Source organism: Canis lupus, chromosome X, assembly GCF_048164855.1.
Source record: "Canis lupus baileyi chromosome X, mCanLup2.hap1, whole genome shotgun sequence".
NCBI classification, from domain to species: domain Eukaryota; kingdom Metazoa; phylum Chordata; class Mammalia; order Carnivora; family Canidae; genus Canis; species Canis lupus.
The window spans coordinates 74033369-74056270 of record NC_132876.1 but is presented as its reverse complement, the minus strand read 5'-3'; the positions used below and the strand labels follow the sequence as shown (position 1 = coordinate 74056270).

At 47.3% G+C, this 22902-nt stretch overlaps 1 protein-coding gene across 4 annotated transcripts; it reads right to left on the bottom strand.

The window, feature by feature from the left end:
- Window positions 1-2227: 2227 nt before the first annotated feature.
- LAS1L (LAS1 like ribosome biogenesis factor) lies at window positions 2228-21863 on the bottom strand. Of its 4 annotated transcripts, none has more exons than XM_072817616.1 (14): window positions 21527-21863; window positions 20676-20801; window positions 19648-19717; window positions 18778-18859; window positions 17653-17937; window positions 17132-17178; window positions 16163-16272; window positions 14269-14354; window positions 13841-13891; window positions 13368-13574; window positions 12876-13023; window positions 7439-7932; window positions 4503-4653; window positions 2228-2591 (listed from the first exon to the last, which is right to left on the bottom strand). In XM_072817616.1, exons 1-14 carry the CDS (start codon window positions 21715-21717, stop codon window positions 2459-2461), a joined length of 2181 nt encoding a protein of 726 aa, XP_072673717.1. In that variant the 5' UTR covers window positions 21718-21863; the 3' UTR covers window positions 2228-2458. The 4 variants fall into 4 exon arrangements, with proteins under 4 accessions (XP_072673717.1, XP_072673718.1, XP_072673719.1 ...); XM_072817617.1 differs by having other exon boundaries at window positions 4503-4650; XM_072817618.1 differs by lacking the exon at window positions 13841-13891.
- Between the last annotated feature and the right edge of the window lie 1039 nt (window positions 21864-22902).

Sequence of the window (22902 nt, the reverse complement as noted above, 5' to 3'; positions counted from 1 at the left end):
GGTGCATGGCTCCTGAAGGCAGCCAGGCTCAGCCACCTCTGTCCAGAGCCACCTGCCTAACCGACTGGCTTCTCCCAGATGCCCTGCCAAGTGCGTGCTCTAGCCCTTTACCAGGATCGGCCCAGTTTGTGGCGAGCTTTCCCCTGGGCACACTTCCTCTATTATTGACTCCGGGAAACTGGAGGTTTTACTGCCCCTCCTGCAATTCTGCTCTATTTCTCTGCCGAGCACTTTTCTGTTGTGGATTTTTAAAGTTCCGGCTTCTCCGAGGCTGGGCTTTCCTGTCCTAGAGGCTTTAGGCAGGCTCTTCGTGGTGCCCTTCCCCCACTGATTCTTTTTTTTTTTTCCTGCCTTCCTACCTTGTTAGAAGCGAAAACCTTTCTCTGTAGCGTTCCAGCTGTTCTCTCTAAACTTCAGGTCAAATTCGTAGGTGTTCAGGATGGTTTGAAAGTTATCTAGGCAAGTTGGTGGGGCCAGGTGAGTTGAAGACCTCTACTCCTCCACCACCTTGCCCCATGTCTCTGGATATCAATACATTCATACAATATATAAAATCCAGGCTTCTCCAGAGAAGTGGTGGAGAGGAACCAAGTGTTTGCAGCAGCCATCTCCATATGGAGCAGATGCTGAACTACCACCCAGAGTATGTTTGCAAATCCCTTGGCTATATGCGCCCTAGATGCTCTGAGGGCAACTTGAACTCTGATGTTCCAGGATACTGAAAGACAGCATCGCCACTGTGGCAGGAATGGGAAGATTTGGAGGGAAACTGTGCTACCTAGTGCAAGAGACTGCTCTACCCATGCCTAATGCTTGAGTCTACATATAGGAAATCTTAATCCTATTGGGCTGTTGGACTGATGGACCCCTTTGATAATCTTTTTTTTTTCTTATTTATTTATGATAGTCAGAGAGAGAGAGAGAGAGAGAGAGAGAGAGAGAGGCAGAGACATAGGCAGAGGGAGAAGCAGGCTCCATGCACCGGGAGCCCGATGTGGGATTCGATCCTAGGTCTCCAGGATCGCGCCCTGGGCCAAAGGCAGGCGCCAAACCGCTGCGCCACCCAGGGATCCCTCCCTTTGATAATCTGATTAGGTCTGTGGGCCAGCTCTAGAAAAATGATTATATACACATACCCACAAAGATATTCAGGATATCCTTTAAGGGGTGTTGGCAACTTCCTGGGGGTTCTACTTCAAGTTAACAGTTGACTGGGCTCTGACATGATGTTCCCCTAAATTTCTCCTTGGCATTTTCTTTTCTTTTTCTCCTTGGCATTTTCTTAGTCTAAGCCCTCTCCTTCCTTTCATTATTCCTTAGCTCACCTACTCCTTGGGCCAGGTTCTTGTCTGAAATGCTGCCTAGTTTTATCCCTTGTTTCCCTTTGGGGCCAACATGGTGCTACAAATGCCCACTTTCTTTCTTGTTTAGCTATTACTCTCCCCAGAGGATGGATAACACTGTAGCATCTTGACCTCAATCAACCTTCACCCGGAAAATATAACCCTGAGAAAAACAAAGAACTTGTGGCACAACAGAGATCTCTTAGGGTACTTAGCAGATCTTCAGGTTATGATTGGTGAATTTGTCTTTTCTCACCAGGTAGAGGGCTCTAAGGAATATAAACATTTATTCATCCCTGTCTCCTGGCAGCTCTGAGCTGGCAGAGTAGGCACTCTTGAGTATCTGACGAACTGGGTGATCACAGAGAAGGAGCTCTGGATCAGTTCATAAGATTTTTCTCTGGCTTCAGTGCCTACCACAGTAAAGTCCACTCTATTATTTCTAGGCCAAAGGAGTGGGGAACAAAACAACAGAGGTTTCTTTTCGTTTTTCAATTGCTGTTTAGTGCCCAATGAGGGTAAGCAAGGAAATGAGCCAAAAGCCTGCTAGGTAGCATCAGGAAGCCTGGGTCTGTCAGTGAGGTTCTGAGCAGATTCACCAGATGCTGGCTGGGTTCTATAGCGATGCCTGTCTTCTGGAACCCAATGCTTCTAAGTGAGTTGGCCCCATTCTACAGCTGAAAGGAGTGAAAGTGGTTTGAATCAGGAAGTATGTATGGGGCCTGGTGGTGAAAACAATTAGGGGCAGTGGGCCCAAGGGGCCATAGGACCAAGCTTCTGCTTAAAGTCCTATTATGATCCCAACTTCTCCAAGGCCCCCCAGAAAAAGGCGAGTATACTAATCTGCCCCAGCACATACTCACTTATCTTACAAACACCAAAACTAACAGTTGCCTGTTTATTGTTTTTTAAAACAAAATTTAAAAAACCCAAAACATTCAAAATTCCATGGTGGCAAAAAGCTGAGCTGATATGGCTGATGTGGGCTGTCTCCCAGGTTGTTTAATAGAGCATCAGGTGCACTGGCGGGGGCCAGGAGCGGGGGGTACAAAAGAGGCAGGGAATGGGCTGTTTTCCCAGCAGGGCTGGATAAACACTTTGCAACAGAGTGGGTGTCAGAAGAGCTGCAGGCCAGTTTTGAGTCCATGCAGCTGGCCCTGGCTCCAGAGAAGGCCCTCCAAGTTGCTGCTGCCATTGCTACTGTTGCTACAGTTGTCACTGCCCACGCCACAGCTCAAGCCACGGGTGCTGTAGAGAGAGAAGAGGGTTCAGTCAGGGAAGGAGGCAGCTTTGGACTCTGGAAGGGTTAAGGGTGCTTGACTGATCTATGTATATGGAAAGAGCCCACCCTCCTGCTTGGTTTTACAAAGACTATGGAGGAAATCTGAGAAACTACTTCAGATGGGCCCCAGGGGTAGTTCTGCCTTCCCCTCAATTGAGAGGAGGGAAGGACACTTTTCAAATGAAGCTTTATTCAGAGCCCTAGTATACAAACCAGATGAAAGCAGAACTTTTTGGGTCAAGGCAGGGGGGAGGGCCCATACCACCCCACCACAGTGGCCAGCTTAACAAGTCTTTTCCTAAGGTCCTAGATGTTGGGGTCCCAGAGGACCCAGGCTGGATCCCTCCCACCCCCAACAACTGGTTAAAGGGTCCAAGGCCAGCATTGGGCTACAGAGCTAGGCCCAGATCCCATCCCAGGATTGCAAGATTGCTCTAGGGAGAGAACTGCCCTCCCTGCCCTGGTGCTGCTCAGAACACTCTTGCTTCCCCCTGCTTCCTGCATGTAAAAGGTCCTTCCAGGTAGATGAGGGTGACAGCTGAGAGCAAAGCCATCATCCTTCCCATCAGGCAGATCCATGGTTACACTAACTGCAGCTGAAAAAACCCTTAGAGATGATCCAGTCCCATTCCCTCCTATAACCCACCATCTTACAGACAAGGGAACTGAGGCCCAGAGATGAAAAGGGACGTGCTTAAGGCCACATAGCCAAGTCAGGGATGGAGCTGAGACAAGAAGCAAGAGTGGGCATGCCTGCTCCAGCAGAGGAAGCCTCCCTACTACATGGGATGTGGGAACTGCGCTGAATCAGCTTCCTTCTGGAATTAACAGCTCTACCTGCCCATACTTGATACTCTTATGCTCATCAAGCCAGCCATACCCAAGACGAGAGGAAGTCTCTCAGACACATGGGCCCCACACCCAACTACACACCACCTAGTTTCCCCAGCTGCCTCCTCTCTTCTCCAAGAGGCCTGCTGCCCCCATGACCTGTTAAGACAGAGAGTCTATAACACTGCCTTGGGCCTGGCCTGCTGCTGGGTCCTACAGCCCTTTCCCTGAATATCCAGAGGAAGAGGGGCTCATCTCCCAGGGAGTGGACAGGCACACAGGGACAGACTCAGTTTCAGGGGCCCACAGAGGTCATTCTTTTGTACTCACAGGATTCTTCTGGTCACAATGGCCCCACATTCTGGAATGTAGAGGCCCTCTCGATGGGCTCCTTTGTGTTACCAGCAGAGCCCTTCAGTGAGGGCTGCTTGGTTCCTGGCCTCCTGATGACCCAAGGGCTCCCATGCCTGTGGTCCAGAGGCGAGTTTCGAGGGAGAGCATGGAGCCCTGGCACAGGCCTTGCTACCAAGATGCCTGGACAGTGTCGGGAGGCCTACTGATTACTCTGCATTTTTGGACAAATCTCATCCCCTTTCTGGGCCTTAGTTTTCTCCTTGGAAACAGGAGGAAGTTGTATTACAGCATTCGTTCTTGACCTTTAGGGAGTGGTGGACCCTTTAGAGAATCTGAGGAAAGCTATGAAACTCTCTCCTCCCCAAAATGTGTGCACACATACTTTCTCTCTCTCTCTCTCTCTCTCTCTCTCTCTCTCTCACACACACACACACACACACACACACAGGATGCAATCTGAGAGGGGTTCCAAAACAGCTCTTGTGTGGCTACCTCAATGCGCACGCCCTCAACTAGGGACTGAGAGTCCTGGCAAGGGCCCAGCCAGTGACTGGAGCTTACACATCACTTACTTAACCACTGACTGGGGGGGGGGCAAGTTACCTCCCCTACCCATCCCACTTTGTGTCCCTCCCTACCTCCTGCACGAGGCAGAGAAAGGGGTAAGACATCCTGCTGCCATTGGCACTCACCCAGTCTTGCATGTTGGGGGTTCCAGCCGCTGCTCTAGCACAGGCTGGTCCAAAAGATACATGGTGTCATAATTCTCCAGCATAAGCTCTGCTGGATCCTCAGTCTGACCTGGCATTAGGCCTAAGGGAAAGGTATTCCATCGTACATCTTCTGTGGAGCAAAGGGAAGAGGCAAGAATAGGCTGATTAGGTAGTTATTAAACTGGTGTCTACCTGCCCACCTCAATTAGTCTGCTCAGCATGGAATTTCTATGTATGTCCAGCCTTATTCCTGTTTGCATCATTTCTCATGAGCTCCTCTCTTTGAGTTCCCCACCTCTTCCATACTCCCCTATTCACTCTTTGTTGCCCTTCTTTGCCTCCATATGTTTATACACACCAACACATGCCACCACAACCCATCCCAAGTCTATACATGCCATATACACAACTACAAACATATTTGTTCCTCTCAGCTCTTTCCCACTTCCCCAGACATGTCTTCAACATAAACACAGACAAGGATATCTTCTTCAGACCTGGCTGTATCACTGCCTCAACCTTTCACCTGCTCTATTTCTATACACACATATATCCTGGAGAGTCTGGATGCCCCAGAATTATCACACCTTATCCCTAAACCTCAGAGAATCTGAATTACCTAGATTTCCTGCACATCTATAAACAACCACCCCCCCCAAAGTGTCTGAATGCCATTTATTTCTTAGTGGCCTTGCCTTGAGAGATATGCATACACCCACATAACACCTCTGGGTGGACTCTCTCTCAGAGCTCTTATACCCCCCTGCCCCCTGTAAGGTCTTATTGCCCCCAGATGTACACACAAAGAACATCCCTTATCCAGGGAAGGACGGTCTTACTGCATATCCCACTCCCCACTGCCACCTAAGTATACACACATAAAAACACAGAGACCTCCATTCGATGAATATTCCCAGTTTCACTCCCTGCCTCCTATACCTCTGATTCACAGGCATACAAGCAGGAAATCTTAATGTCCCTGTATCCCCACATACGCATATGCCCACACAGAAGCAGCAATGGAAAGAAGGGAGAAGAAAAGACTTTAATATCCTAGCCTTTCTACTTTTATAAACCACTCTCCTACCACCCCACAAACATTTCAGTTTAGAATGAACCATATCAGGCACTTCCCAACCCTCCATCTAATCAGTTAAACACTCTCTACATAGTATTATACTAAACCCTCATTCCCATCCTTATACCAGTACAATCCAATGTTTTGAAGGAAAACTTTCATGAGGTCCTCCAACTCCCTGGTACCCAAAAAATTTTCGCTGTCATAATGTCCCTGGCATTCTGGAAAGTATCACCCATGGATTAGTTTTTCATGTTACCCATAGAACCACTCACCCTGACCCTTTTACAGGAAGAAGTTGTGCCTATCTCAATTCCTTTTGCTGCCCTATTAATACAAAGATACCTTCGTACACAGGGACTACATCCCCCATGTCTGTCACTGACCTGACCACCCTCCTTCCCCATCGCTAACATCCCCAACCCTGTCTGCATCACAGACCCTGCCTCTCCAGCCTGACATCTATGTACATGTCCCTCAGTGACAAGAGAGGCTACTTCTATGGCTGTCTCACTGCATGTTCTTACACTTTTCCGTATACCCCCTACCTCTCATTACTGCCACTTCTCTTCCTCAGAGATACCTTCTGGATCCCAAGTCTCAGCAACCCTGCCTTTTCTTCGAAAAACATACATGACCCTGTGTACATTTATGCACAGATGCATAGTGCCCACTTCGTTCATAATAACTTCTTTCACAGCCCTTAAACTCTCTTTCCCTCCCTCCCTCTCTCTCTCTCTCTCTCTCTCTCTCACACACACACACACACAATCTGCCTATGTCAATGCCTTCCCATTCAATATTTACAAAGACCCCAAACAGCCCTCCTTTCCTTAAGAGATTTCTCTGCTACAATGCTTTGGTATGTCCAGCATATGCAGGCCCGCACACGGACATAAAGCACTCAGTGCCTTTATGCCCTAGCTCTTCCACATACATGTCCACAAAAGGACAAAGGCTCTACCTTTGCCCCTAAGTTCTTTTGTTTCCTCCCCTCTCTCTCCCTATCATTCCCTACCATGCCCACCCTACGCCATACCTAACCCCAGCCATTTTCTTTCCTCTTTCAGGTTTCATCATACACTGCCTCCAGTGTGTACACATACACACATGCTCCCCACCCCGACACATATACCATACTATTCATCCCTTCAGGATCTCCCTGCCTTAAGGTTCCTGTTCCCCAACCTAAACAAAGGCACTCTAAAATACATCCCTTAAGAGGAGCAGATTCACGTATCCCTACTTTATCACCTCATCTTCTCTATTCCTCTCCAGGCTTTGTCTCACTAACTTGTATGCCCACCTAAAAACCACAGTGATCCTTTATTTTCACTCTTCTGGTCTCCCTTCCACTTCCTCTAATTTAATACCCCTGGTTTCCTTTTCTCATAAACACAGCAAAATCCTGTCTCATCACCACCCAGCCTCCATGTGTACACACATATTCATTCACATATACATAGAAAGCGTTACTGTCTCTCTGATCCTGGATCACTGTGTGCAAAAAACACATGCAGAATCACATATATCCACCCACTTCTTGCTTTCTCCTTTGTATTTTGTTGCTCAGTGCCTATATCCACACCATCCCCGGTGGGGCACTCTGCATGAAGGAGCCAATAGCATGACAGTTCTTAGGGCTCTGAAGCTTACACACTATCTTAAAAAAGAGGAAAGCCAAGTGTCATCCACACACGAGGTTGCCTCCCAGGCTTGCCTCATGCTGGCCACCTTTTGCTACTTTCCATCTCTTCTCTGAGGTAGAGGGAAGCCTTAGGAGCCAGCCAGAGAGGGAAGACTGGTGAAATAGAAAGTAGGTTATCAGGCTGCTTACCAGAGCTAACTTGCCATGGAGAGCCCTGCAAAGCTCCTCTTTTATGGGCCAGGAGTCTGGCATTCTCAGCAGTGGGAGATTCCTCCCCAGTAGACAAAGGCCCGACCTCCATTCTATCTTCTTCTTCCTCCTCATCTTCATCTTCATCCTCATCATCTTCATCCTCCTCCTCCCATTTCTGGTCATCATTTTCCTCTTCCTCCTCCTCCACCTGATCTTCCAGATCTTTCTCATCCTTTTCATCTTTCTTGAGATCATTTAGGCTGCCCTGTTCCTCCTGCTGCTGGGGTTCTCCTTCAGTTCCAAAGATGGAGCCAGCTGGTTTGAGGCTCCAATACAGACTGTCCAATGTGTATGGAGACTTCCCAATGGGGGAGGCCTCTGAGCCCTCCTGTACTAGGCCTTTTTCTCCAGTCTGGGTATAAATGGAACAGATGCGCAGCAATTTCTCCTGCTCCTCATCTGGCAAGACCTGTCCCATGGCTTTGAAGACACTGAGAAAAGGGAGGAATGGGGTAAGAAAGATTCAAAATCTCAACTCACTTTATACCCCAATACTCCACTCTCTTGAGTTTCCAGACTTGCGTCTGAAAGGCAGTGCAGAAGAGCAGACAGAAACAAACACAACCAGGACCCTGAACAATCTCTGTGATTTATCTCTGTGGCTCACTTCTATTCTCAGTAAAATGAGGATAATAATGGCACCCAACTTATAGGGTTGTTGGAAAGAGTACATAAGTAAGGTAGCTCACATAGAATGGCTGGCACAGTGCCTGGCACATAGGGAGTCCGCATGCAATAAATGATAGCTATTTGTCTGTACTAAATGCTACAGAAATACACAAACTAGCCAATAGGCCAATAAGATTGGACATGAGAATGGCAGATCCATCTCTTCCCTTGGCCTAGCTGAGGGATTTGTCCTGAGCATCAAAGATATGCCTAGAAGTATATTGGTCTCCTTTTGCATGAACACAAAATGTGATCCCTTTCCAAGAGCAATTATAGCCCAGCCTGAAATGAGGAAAAGGAAAAAAAAACACTTAACAAGACAAAGCTAGATGTGGAAGGGAGGCCAGATGAGCACTGCAGACCTTGGGCACTACAGGAGCTGGGGAGAGGCAGAGGGTACAAGGAGGGCAGGAGAGATCAAGGGAGGGCTTTGTGCAGAAACAAGAGTGAGCATATTGTACTGTGTACATGTAGTGGGAGTAGCCTTGGATACAGGGTAAGGGCTATCCTGGGGAGCTGTGGGAGGAAGAGAAGGCTGCAAAGGTTAAATATGTGTGTTGGGGAGAGGGGGTCACCTGACCGACTCTAAGCACAGGTGATAGCTGCATTTCTGAAGATCATCATGGTGCCCCTGTGGAGGATGGTTATGTGGAGGATGGCCTGGATGGGGCAGCCAGGGGGCAGGGAGACCAGGGAGCCAGTGAGGGTTGACCTAGGGAACTGACAGTGAAAATGAGGGGGAGAAGCTGACGGCTTGGTGACTGGATGGTAGGGGTCAGGCAGAGGGGAGTTAATGATGGTAACAGTGTGCACACAGAGGATGGTACTGACAGCAAAACCACCAACAGACACAGAGCCAATAGGAAGGAGAGCTCCTAGGGAGGAAAAGGGTGAATACTACCTGTACAGCCTCATGTAGAACCAGGTCACTGCTGGAGGCATGGGTGGAGTGGGCAAATAGTTTCTTTCTAGGTGTACTGAATTTGTGAACTGTGGGTCATTCATGGAAGTTGCCATATGCTAGGCAGGCTATCTGGCCACATATGGTTGCTGGTCATTGGGGGTAGGGCTGGGGGCTAGTGAATCTACTGGGAGACTCTTTCTGCAGGGCTAATTTCATATTCCAAGGGGACACTGGCTCAAACTGAATTGATATTGGCTGGCTAGGGGAAACTCTTGAAAAGTTTTCAGCCTTTTTGGAGAAAAAGCCAGAGAGATGCTCACTATGGTCCAATAGTATGACTAATAATAAATATTTCCTGGCACTTGATATTGGCATATGCTGTTATCACCACTGTTTATTACCCACTCACTATCTCAAGCTGTATAGTCTGACCATTGAAGTGATACGAATCTTAAAATACATCCCCTCTTTGGGTTTGCCTGGTCACAGGTCAGGCTATAGGAAAGTGTGGATTTTGGACTCACAAAACCTGTGCCCGATTCCTTGGCCCACTGTCAACAAACTGTGTGACTTTTGGATAAATCACTTCATACCTTACCGCCTCAATATCTTTCTTATCAAATAAGGATACAGTATCTCCACCTTCAAAGACTACTATGTCAAATGAAATGACTTCTACAAAAAACACAGCACCATGCCTGACAGTTGCCAGTGGTATCTTTTATTTTTTCTTCTGGGGAAAACAAAGCCAGATTCTCTATTTGCCTAATAACACATGCTTTTCACAATCATGCAATTGAATGGAACATTGTAGAAAGAGCATAGGAGTAAAGACCAGGAAACCTGGATTCTGGCCCTAGCTCTAACTTACAGACTTACCACTGACTTACCACATAATACCTAGGGTAATCCTGTGTCTCAATCTGTGTAATGGGGTGATTAGGATTAGATTCACTGATTATTTGGGAAAAGTAGAACCTGTGCACAAAGAGTTATACCCAAGTAAGTCGCTGCTACTGCTGGCATGTGTCACATCCCTCTGGTATGCCTGGATTGGGAGAAGATCTCTGTGATCCAGACTTCTCCAAGACCAGCAGCTTCCACTCTGCAGGCACTTAGGATTGGAAAGTACCTTGAAGGCCACCTATCCAAACCTCTCCATGCTGCTTTTTGCATACCCCTACCCCATTACATTTCATTCCATAGTGTTTCTAGGCTTTGGAATTTGTGTTCTTTCTCCTCCTGAGATTGCTCAAATGCCCTGTCTGTCATGTTTCCCTGACCCCTCCACATCTTTTTGGTTCTCCCAGTTTCCCACCCATCCATATCACTTCTAGTCTAGAGCATACACATTTGGAGATCTGGCTGTTTGGTTCAGTTCTATCTCCTGGAGGTCTTGCCATGGCTTACTTTTTTCTCTTATAAGCTACTACCATGCCCCAAATGCCATCAGGATTCAAGAAAGACTTTCTGACTCTAGGGAGAGCTAAGGGTATTAAGAGGATCTTGGCATCCAGACTCCCAATTCATTCAGTCCCCAGACACAGAGTTAGTTGCCACCAAAGACAGCATTGCTGGCAATGAGACAGCAGAGTTCAACGATGTTTACTGAGATCTGTTTAGGCCCTAGATTTGTGTGGTGGTTTAGGGCACAGATATGGCTAATAAACCGCCCTTACCTTTGAAAAGCTAAAGTCTGATAGAGGGAAGGAGACACAATGGGAAGTAGACATGGCAACACAAAATCTCAGATTTGAGAAGTGCTTGAGAATCAACAGCATAGATAGTGATACCACCAAGTGAGATAGGGAGCAAAAGAGGAAGATCACTTCGGGATTGGGGTTGGGAATAAAATGACCAATTCTCTTTTGGTCACAGTAAAGTATCTGTTGGTCATCCACGGGGAGATGTCCGATATACAGTCAAATACAAGAGGCTGAATCTCGGGGGAAAGGCCTGAGATAGATGAAAAGATGTGGGCCTTGGCACTTTATAGGAACTAGGAAAAAAGCACAGGCATTTCAAGGAAGGAGTGGTAAATAGCCATTAATGCAGCAGACACAGCAATGGACAAGGGCTCACTGGATTTGGTAATTAGGAGGTCAAAGCATCTTTTTGGGGAAAATGCCTAATTGCAGCAGGATGAGGAATAAGAGGGTAGTGAGGAAATCAAGACTGCTGAGTGTAGACTATTCTTTTAAGATGTTTTGATGGTGGTGGCTGGGAGAGGAGTGTTATGCTGCTGATTAACCAACATGGGAATGCAGGGTCAAAGGAGATTTTGCTTATGTTATTGCTGTTTTAAGATGAAAAAAACTGAGGCCTGTAAGTTGAAGAATAAGAGGCAGTAGAGCAAAGGAGAGGTGGAGGTGAAGCCCCCGTGATACTGGTAGAGGTGGCTCCAGAGCAAAGGTGCAAGAGGAGGCTTGGAGGTGGGGGGAAGGCCATCTCATCCTGAGACTGGCAAGATGGTTAAGTGTAGATGGAGTTCAGCTGACGAGGACTGGACCACAAGTTGAGGGGCCCTGCTGGATGCTCAAGGAAGTTAGGGTGAAATGGGAGAGGAAGAGGGGCTTGAGGTGAGTGGTAAAAGTTTAGAAAAGTCAGGAAACAAAAGAGAAAGTGGGCAGAAAACAAGTAAAAAGTTCAGATAAGCAGAACTGACGCCTGGCCTGAGATTAAGAATCATACCTCTGTAGTAGCAGCAATCCACAGTACTATGTGGTTTTCCCCAGAAGAGTTCAGCTACCCAAGCTAAGGAGTGGGGGAAGCAGAAAGGGGAGGATTAATCCCGGCTCAGGGGTTTGCAAGATATGTCAAAGGATGGGCAGAGCTGAGGGTCCAGATGGTGAATGGTTGAAGTGATCAACCACAGACAGGATGGAAGGGAAGCAAAGTTGAGGGAGAGGGGAAATGGAGGGATGGAGATATGGATGCAGGCAAAGAGCTACCTTCATGAGATGCAAGGGTGAGAAATGGAAGGACAAGAGGTTATGATCACTGAGTGGGATGCTGGGATGTCAGGTTTCAGAGGTGGAGCAGCTCTGAGTGATGGAAATGGGTTGCTGAGTGTAGTGGGAAAGGAAGGTCATTGGAGTTGAGCTGAAGAATCTCAGATGGGTCACTTGAATGAAACAGATATTGCTCCAGAAAGCAGGAAGATAACTGCGTGCTAAAGGTTTCTATGAATATGAGGAAAGTGGCTCGGAGTCAGAATATGACAGAAAAGGAAAGGAAGACAATCACAGATATTTACAGGAACCAGTATAATATTCAGTTTGACCATAGCACCCAGGGTAGATTGGGTAAAGGGGAATCACAGGAGGTATGGTTATCATGATAGGTTGGGGCAGAATAAGAAAGATCTTTGAATGTTAGGCTAAGAAGCCTAGACTTCATCAGAATGGCAATAGGAAGTCACTGAAAGTTAGTGAGCATCTATGAGAGGTACACTTTGGGAAGATTACAAAGGAGACAGCACTGGGCTCAGTGTCAGAAGACTGGTTTCAATAATAAACAGCAGCTACCATTTATTGTGCAACTTTGTACAGGCCACTCTGCTAAGCACTCTGGGGGTGGGAGGGCATCATCTCATTCATTCTCATACCGGACTCAGTTGAGTCAGGTCTTAAGCTGTGTGATCTTAGGCAAGAATACCCTACCCACCCCCATCTGGGACTCAGTTCTTCCACTGGTTAGTAGGAGGGGAATGGGACTCAAGAGTCCTTGCAACAGCCCAAATCTGCCACTCTAGGGCTGTGTGGCCTCACCCTCTTACCAGATGGAATTCAAGAGACTTACAGCTGGAGGAGTTGGGAGCTGGCCCAGCAAGGTGAACCCAAGCAGGACTCAATCACCCGGGGCCAGTCAAGGGAGGCAGAGCAGTTGAATAGCCTCCAGCTCTTTCTTGCTTCCCACTGGCTTGCAGAAAATCGGCGGGCATTCCGTCCTGAGAGAAGAGAGAGTCTGAGGAGAAGGAACCAGTAAGCCCTCACCCAACTTTGTATCTTTAAAAGCTTGGCTCTGTCCCTCCCCACTCTCCCAGACTCCCCACCCTATACCTCCTGATTGCTCAAGCATTTAGGCCTTTCTGTCCCAGACCAGTTTACTTGGCTCTGAGAAAAAAAAAAGTGGAATATTTGTTCACTGCTACTGTGGGGCCCTCTTGGGCAAGCCTAAACCTTTAACATGGGGCATGTCTACTTAGTGCTATTCATCTGAGAGCTAAGGACAGTGACAGATGCTCCTGCCTAGGCTGTGTTAGGACCTGAGGCTAAGGCTAGTCTCCCTCACCAGTCTTGGTGTTAGCCACAATCAGTTCAATGGTCCATCTGAGGATGTAGGTGGGCCGGATTCCGCTGTCCCCCAAGACTGGCAGCTCAGAGAACATCCTTTCCAGCAGGGCCTGTGTGAAGGTCTGGGAGTGCAGGCCCCTGAGCAGGGGCTGCCAGAATTGAGAGAATGGCTTTGGCACCAGGATGTCATTCAGGTCCACATTTTCTGGTTTGTGAGGGATACAGATTGATGGAAAGGGGAGGCAGGGGCCAATAGAAGACAAGGAGGGAAGAAAGAAGCAGAGGCGGAGAAAAAAGAGGGAGAAGGAGGGAGACCCACCAACAATAGAGTTGCCACCACAGAACAGAAAGAGAAGAGAACAGTAAGCAGAGGAACCAGTTAGTATCTGGCAACCAAATGACTCAAAACGAAGTATTAAAAAAAAAAAAAAACAGCTCTGGTTCTAGCTTTCAGCTTTGTCAATAACTCACTGTGTAACTTTGGGTCAGTACCTTCCCCTCTCTGGACCTCAGTCTGCCCATCTGTAATATGAGGATGTTGAACTAGATGACCTCACAAGGCCCTTCCAGTTCCGCTGTTCTAGCTCTCTAAGCAAGCAGCTAAATCACAATTAACATAACAAAATAATGGCATTAAAACTCCCCCACATCCCAGTCCACCCCAGCCAATCCCATCCCACTTCATGTCACCCCACCCAATTCCAGGCCACCTAAGAGTAGTCCAGCAACTGAGTAACAATGGAGCTACCTGTTCTTCTCAGCTAAGATAGGCTTCCAGAGACTATGGAATGGCACTTAGCAGCCCTTGCCTCCCAGTCCTGAGCCACTTAGCCTAACCCTGGTATTTTTGCCCAAGAAACACAATACTCCAAGACTAAAGTGAGCCCCTAGGACCATACCTTCATAGTTTATCTGCAAAGCTGCCAACTGCTCAAATGTAGGGATGAGAAAGCCATCATCCAGAAAAGCATCCAACACAGCCTCCCTGGAGAAAGAGGACACTTAATTAAGTCAATTGAGCAGTCAGAAGACCTTCTTCTACTCCCTTACCCACTCCCAAGGCATCTTACGCCTCTGACTTAAGTGGGCACAGCAGCATGGTGGAGGTAGGAATGAAGGCAGCTCTGACAGTTGGATCTCAGGGCTCAGCTTTCTGGGGCAGAGGCTGGGCCAGATATTGGGATCAGTGAGTTTTGAATAAGCATTTACCAAGCACATGCTTATCTAAGGCCCATAATGAGGGCAGCAGCAGCTGAACAAGCCTGAAAGCACAGATGGAGAAAAGGTGCCAGGGTGATGCCTAGGGTCACAGGGCCAAGGGCTTTTAGACTTTAACTATTACTCAGTGTCTGTTTCTCTTGACAGTCTTCCAGTCTTTTACCCCTCCCCTTTTTCCTGGTTACCCTCTTTCAGATCCTAGAAGCAGAAACTTTGGTGACTCAATTGCTGAAGCAAATAATCATCCTTATTCCTAGGGACCCCAAGAACACAGAAATAAGTTACAGAAGTTGAAAGCATAGGCTATAGGGGTAATCCCTCACCTCATGTAGCTCAAATGTGGGGCCAGTACGGGAGTTGTGGGCCCACCCTTGCATTACCTGCCCTACCCCAGGAAGGGAAGTGCTGATAGACCTCCCAATGACAGCTAGCTCTCTTCTCCAGAGCTAGCAGGTCCCCCAAGAGAGGCTCCCCCAGCTGACCAGGCCTAGAGAGGGAACATGAGCTCCCAAGGGGTCTCAATGGCCAGAGGCATTGTCAAATCATGCTGTCATGCTTAGATCCCTCCCTCCACCAGGTTTGAAGTGGAAAGAGTTGTCCTTTCATCCATCTCCCACCTCTTCAAGTCAGTATCCAGGAAGAGCTGCCTGCTCAGCATAAGCAGGCAGACAGTACTGTACAGAAGTACAGGGAGAGTTGTCCCAGCTGCTGAGGGGGCCTTTGCTAAAGGGTGCTAAGAAGCCTAGGGTGGAAAGACACTGATAGAAACATCTTGGGAATTAATAGTATCCTGGGAATGAAGAAGGCTCTATAGGCAATCCCAAACTGCACTGTAGGCTCTCACTCAGGCCCACTCTGCCACCTATACGACCTTCCTAATATTCTGCTCCATCCCAGATTTCTTCCACTGTCTCCCTAGTTTGGAAAGTCTAGCAATGCCTCCATTGGTTCTTAGTGGAAAGTCCCCCAAAGCCCTTTCCAGCTGAATTTAGGTAGCAAGACCCAAGAGCTAGGGAGGAGATGAATGGATAGATTCTGTCTGCTCTAGATGGAACTAAGCACTATGGGGTGTGGTGGGGGGGGAGGCTCATGGCCACACAGAGCAGGGACGTACTTACTCTTTCAAAGAGCCAGACTCTGGAAAGCCTCTCCTTTGTTCTCCCAACCACAACTACCCAAGGGATACGATTACTCCCCATATGCAGTTCAAAAGATCAGCAGCACTCACCTTATTTTTTACCTCAAACTTGGACAAGGACTAGATAGTGAAATGGTAAGAATGAAGAGCTTTTCCTCCCTGCCCAGAGCTCCATATACCATTGGACAGAGAGGAACAAATCTAACCAGGGAACTGATGACAGCAGACAGTCCTGTCTCTGGCCATTTTAGTGATTCAGAGTAGGCAATCCCTACCTGGTAGCTGGCAGGGCAAGGGGGAGGGTCATGCAGAATTTGGGTCACTCTGCAGGGATCAGGATTATCCCTGAAATTTCCTTACAGGTTGGCAAGCTGGGCTATGGAAGCCTACTTCAGTGAGGCTGCTAGAGTAAACAGCCTGATTACTTAGTTACATACCTGTTTTCACATGTAATGCCCTTGAGTTCTGCCAGGATGCATTCTACAGGTGGAGAAAGGTTGTTCCATGCCTTAATAGCCTGAGGTAAACGCCTAAATTTCTCCAGCACCTGCCAGCACAGAAGTTACTATCAGAAGGCTGGTTCAGCCAAGCAACCCTCTCCCACCCTTCAAGGATCCCTTCCCGTAGGACCTCTTAGCATCTCCCTTTTTTGCGATAAGGCAGGGCATACAAGGGTGGGCCCACAACTCCCTGACTTGGCCCCACATTAAAAAAAAATATCCTGACCTTCAAATCCCAGACTTTCTTCTCTTCTTCCTCCTCCCTCCCTACCTCGAATTCTTTATGGCTCCCAATCACCAGATACTCCAATACTAAGATGTCCAGTGGGGGCATTTTGTTGGAATTGGCCCAGAGACCCTTGGGCCCAGGAATGAGGGGAAGCAATGGATTATGGAAGAAAGGGAATCAGGAGACCAAGATTCTAATTCTAGTTCTATCACTAATTGCATATGTAACCTGGGGCCAGTCCCTTCACTCATCTGTTGTTCAATTTCTTCATCTATGAAAAAGAAGAGTCAAGCTGAATTATTTCTAGGCTATCTCCCTTCCTGCTAAAATAGCATCCCCTTAAGCTCACCTGATCTAGGAAAGTTCCTGGGTGCCATCTGCTTATCAGCTGCAGTATTGCAGGACCATGCAACCACCTATACCCAGTTGTTCCCTACCACCCATTTGGGCACATTATCCAGACTTCCAACATCTGTTCTCTTCCATTGGTGTGGAGGATCAGCCAAATTAATTCTGCTTCTCTTGTCTCCTTCCTAGTTTCTCCCTCTCTCTGAGAAGTTCCCTCAAGCTCTGCCACTTTTCTTTGAAATTCCTTCTCAGGACTTCTCTCAGGAAGCTGGCAAGAGGGAAGAAATGGCTGGGGCAAGTGAAAACAAAGTCAAGGGCACTTTTCTTACCTTGAACTGTTCCTCTTCATATAATACCAGCAGTTCTCGGGCTCTTTCTGAAAACGGAATGTGGAAACAGATAGGGCATCCCAGCTCTCTGCTCCTCATGAGATTCTGAGGCACTCTCACCTCATTTCTTTTTTTTAAGATTTTATTTATTTATTCATGAGAGACACAGAGATAAGCAGAGACATACGCAGAGGGAGAAGCAGGCTCTCAGCAGGGAGCCTGATGTGGGACTTGATCCCAGGACCCCAGGATCATAACCTGAGCCAAAGGCGCTCAACCACTGAGCCACCCAGGCACCCTTCACCTCATTTTTTAAGTTGCAAATTGGGAACTAGAATTCTTGCCTCTCCTACTTCACAGAGATCAAGGGAAATGGTTTGTGAGAGTAATTATTTTAAGCTAAAACTCACCACAAACCCAGAGGAAATGCTGAGCCAGGGAAATAACCAATGTTAACCTTAAGTCTAAGTCTTCCAGACTCATGGGCCTCTCTATGACCCCTCCCACCTAAGGACACCTACCATATAGCTCTTTATGTCTCAGAGCCTTTTCCCAATGTGAATCAACCTCTTTGCTGCCTTCGCTGTCTCCATCAACCCTGGCATCCAGTTCTACACCTTTCCCTTTATCCTTAGGCTCTGGTCTCTGTTCTACAATGTCATCAACAACAATGTTTTTATCTTCTTCCTGGTCTTCTTCATCTGTATCTTCCCTATCCTCCTCTAGCTCCCAGGTGTCTCTCAAGCTGTTTTCCAGTTGGCGGCACCAATAGGTCTTCTGAAGCCAGTCCAGAACAAAATAACAGCCTAAAGGAGGGGAGGAAGGAAAACAATATCATAGGAGTAGCCACAGGCAAAGAGCTCCTAGCAGGCCCCTAGTCTCCTCTTAAAAGCTTTATGGGAAGACCCTAGGGAAGAGGATTGGCTCCAAGAAGGCACAAATCTCAAATATCTAGAAGCAGCCTCTCTTCCTCCAGGTTATCTCTCTGTTCTTTGCTTTCTTGTGCTCACCAGTACCTTTCCTAGAAGAAACTAATATCAGTATTACAGATGGGGTGCCAAAAGTAACACAGGGCTGGCAAGTGAAGAACAGGGATCCAGGCCCACGACCTAATTACACGGCCTTTGGCGGAGTCTCTTCCCTTTTTTAGATCTCAATTTCCCCACCATGAAGGGACTAGGCTGAATCAATTGGGATGGGGTGTCTAAAGAACTCCTAGGTTCATGACATTTGATGGCTCACACCTCTCAATTTGCTCCCTACTAACCTCTTTAGGTATAAAACTTAAGTGGATGCCAAAAAATGCAGTAATCAAGATATCAAAACAGGATCAGAACAGTGTCCTGCCAAGCCATATTGGAGTCTGAAGCAAGAGGAAAAATCACTAATAGTAATTCAGTTTTTACTTAAAATTTTGGAATTCTGTTCATTGTGGGTTTTTCCGCATTAAAATGTTATTTATCTTGATTACTGAACTTTTGACACCCCTTTAAAGTTTGTGCCCAAGACAAGTGCCTTACTTGCCTCACCCTAGTTCTGGCTCTGACACCACTTAGAGATCCTCCTCCCTCTCCCCCTACCCACAGTGCCACCCAGCCCAGGCCCTTTGGCTTAAGCTATGATAGGTATACTCCATAAAGACTCACCTCTGCGGCAGTCATTTAAATGGGGCATTTTCTTGTGGGTCAACTCATGGCGAAGTTCAACAATCCAATCTGGAATATTTACCTGATTGTGAGTATAGGAATTATAAAATATTAAAGGTGGAAGGGACCAGAAAGATAAATTAGCCTGGCCTCGCCACATTTTATGGATAAAAATATTGAAGTCCTGAGGAGGTTCCAGTCTTTGTGGCAGGGCCAAAATTAGAAACCAGGTCTCCTTATTCTTTTTACTGTTCTGTTGAGGTGATTTTAAAAATCAAAAAGATAGCTACTTCCTCCAACCACCCTCTTCCAACACAGATATTCCTGTGACTGAGCATTAACAATCACCTCCAGCCTTCCTCTGCCCTATCAATCCCAATCCCTGGGTACCCTTTATCCTTCTTCCCTCCCTCCCATACCCTTTTTCTGGAAGCTTCTCTAGATAGCTGAGAACCTGCCTGCCCTCTGAGCTTCAACACACCTCACATACTCAATCAGGGCAGGGATATCAGGCGTTTTCATGCTGCTCCACTGAGTTTGTCTCCTCCCTCAGACTATCAGCTCCCCAAAGGCAGATACTGTGACTGCCACCTTTTTCCTGTCCTCACCCAGTGGAGCATTCCAGTGCTTCAGCTTCACTGGCCTACTCCCAACAAGTTGAAAAGGCCAAGCCACTGAAGATAGTAGCCATGAGCAAGGGAGCAAGTCTGCTTCTATAAGCTGGAGGCTGAGGCTCTGAGGTTCTTGCTGGGCTTGGCTGGTAGTGGTGGGATGAGCTAGTCTTAATTGTGTGCTCATATCACCCTATGCCCCATTTAGTGAGTCCTCCTGGGGAGAGAGGACTGAGCAAGGCCGTTTTACCATACACACCTCCTGAGCCAGGAACTTGAGAGGGAGCTTCACAAACTTTGTCTTCCTCTCCGAGATAAGATTCACAAACCTGGGGTTGGGGAAGAAATAAGTGGCACAACCCAAGGAACTGTTTTACTCAAACATCTTGCTGTGTTACTGACACCCTGCATTTCTACAACCTTTCTACTAACTGTTCTGTTCTGTTCTTATGATTGGTATCAGCCAGAACAGGAATATTTGCCCTGTACTAAAGCCACACAGGTGAAGAAAACACTGCTCTGGCCTTGAAAGGTCAGTCTAGGATAAAATAATAATACAATAAAGCATGCTTCACTAGATTATACGTTATAAAGCCTAAAACAAAGGACTACCTACACCGAATGATATGGGGAGCACACCTAAATGATGGAGAAGGTAAGAAGAGCTAGGGAGGGCCTCAAGGCACACAAAATAAACAGTATGAGATGAGCAGATTTTGACACATGAGAAAATTCAGTGGCAGCCTTTTTCCTAATGTGTATGAAACAGCTATAATTACTCTAAATCACTTTGTTAGTCAGGAACTCCCAGGCCATATGTCCACTTCAACTCAGCAACTTTTCAGTGATCATGAATAGAAAGGGAAAATTATTATGCTACGTAAAGATGGGAAAAAGGTTGAAAAATCCACATTAAACCATGGCCAAGGACACCAGACTAATCAGAAAAATTCTTCTGGGTAAAAGAGTTAAGGGGGAAGAAAAAAATCAAATTATCAAAGTTGGAAGAGACTCAGAGATCACTTGGTGTAAATCGCCCCCACCCCACATTCCAGAAAGAAGAAAAATGGAAGGGAGAAGGCTCTCAGGGGAAAAAAAAGAGGAATGTGTGTTGACAGGGAGTACCAAAAGCTGTCAAGTCAATCACAGAGTGACCCATACAGAGGGACATAGGGGCTTTTTGCTTCAGGTAGCACTTAAAAGCCAAGCTTTGCTTATCAAGTGCTACCCCCACTCCCCATCCCTCAACCCACCCCCACTCCCAACCCGTGCCCCTGCAAGTCTTACCTGACCAATGCCATTCCATAAAGCAGTCTAAGTTCATCAGTGCCCAAGCCACCAGTTACATCCATGAGCTTACAGCGTACCAGGTCAGCAGTAGAAGCCACTGCCAGGGGGAGTTCGTTGCCTAACCTAAAGAGCCACAGTCCAGCACCATCATAGCGGTCCTTCACCCTGGTCCACCCTCCACCTCAGAATCTAGGTTGCTTTAAGTTATTCCAATTACATAACTGGCTGAAGAGTGCAGGACAAGACACACATCAAGAAAGTGAGAAGAGGGAGGATAACGTCCCTGGGATCCAATAGTATACAGGGTGTGAGAGACTGGCCAGGGTATACAAAGGACACCTAACTGCTAGGCAATCAACCAACAATTAAGTGTGGACACACCCCCTTTCTTTCACTCTAAAACCTTCAATTCATTCAGCTAAAGAAGACTTCATTCTTTGCTCCCAACTCAATCTTACCAAGTGGACTGAGGTGCTCCCTTCAAACAAGGTTTTGTTAGCAAACACCACTCCCTTCCAACCCAATTCGACTCAGAAATCCACCCCAGAGTGTTAATCTACTCCTAAAGCCCGGGTTCAGACACCCTGGTCCCTCTGGCACCGTCCCCAAGACAGAAGAAGGTAAGGGTTAAAAGCTCAAGAATTTTAACAAGAGGGTGGTTGAGGCACACCCACTTCCTCTTTCCACACCGGATTAGTACAAAGGATTGGCAATGACTTTCCCCCAGGCCCTTGGAAAAGGAACAACGCCCAAACCCCCTTTAAGGGCTTTAGGCATTTCGTAGATTGAGGAAGAAGAGGTGAGGCGCCACCAGCGCGCAAATAGGACGTCTGAGCCTGGAGTCTTACCTACTCCTCCACACGGTGATACGGTTCAAGGCATACCGCTGCAATTTATGATCGTCACAGAACAGATACACCGTCACCTGATCCCACTCGGCTCTACTGAGCCAGGCGACCACGATACGCTGGGCCCAAAGTGGCGACGACCCTTTCTCTTTAACGCACTTTCCGCACCACGCACTCCACACGCGATCCATCCCCTGAAGACCTACACCTGGCCGGGCACCAGATTCCCACCGGACACTGGGCTCCACTGCAGGTCTTGAGTCGCAGCACTTCACACAGCTTTCAGTTCAACGTGCTATCCTCACGCCAAACCACCGTTGTGCCAACAGCCAATGGGAGAGCGTGACCCAGACGCAAACCCGCCTCTCTGCGTTAACGTGGCAAATCGGAGCACGAGAACCGGGGACCTATCTAACTACAAATCGGGGGCACGTCTTTGCCAGCCGGAAGTGCTCTTTTCTCAAAGCAACCGTGTGGGCTGCAAGCGTTCAGCCTCAAGGTTCCGGTAATCTCCAGGTTGCTAACGTGCTTCGGTCCCAGACCCTGAGGACGTGTCTAAACTGTGGGAGGAGGCATCCCGGTCGCTCAGCGGTTTAGCGCCGCCTTTGGCCCAGGGTGTGATCCTGGAGACCTGGAATCCAGTCCCCCCTCGGGCTCCCTGCATGGAGCCTGCTTTTCCCTCTGCCTGTGTATCTCTGTTCTGTCTCCCATGAATAAATAAATAATATCTAAAAAGAAAAATAAACTGCCGGAGGAATTTCACTTTGCACGCCCTTTGGCGGGCAGGGGAGTGATCATGGTTGTCCTGTGTACTGAGAATGTGGTTTTAAGTATGTTTTCATTGCCATGAATCAGCACCTGATCCAGAAAAACACTATAGACACTAAAGCAAGACTACAGAGCAAATATTGAAATATTTAAAGTTTGATTTAAAAATCTGCTAGTTTTCACATCTGTACAGTGAGGGGCTTAGACTTGGTGATCTCTAGGTTCTCTTCCATATTTGGAAATTGTAGGATTTTACCCTCCCAGCATTCCACTCTATGTCGGTTTCAATATCTACATAGGTATACTTCTTTTTTCCGCATAATTCCTTAAGATTCTGGAGTTCCTTGGGGACAATTTTATGAAACTCTTCTGATTTTATAGGTTGTCTAAAATGTGTTCAGGGTTCCATTCCAATCCTTCTCACAGATGTTATTTTCCAGTCTAATACTAGAGAGAACTGTTCATAGCAATCTTAACAGCATTTCCATGAGTAGCTCTTTTTCACTCTATAGCAACAAATTCCAATCCAGTCTCCATATGTGCTTCTTTATCCATTCATTTTCTCCCTGAAATGTAGTATTCTTGTGGTTCTTGAATGACAGTTACTC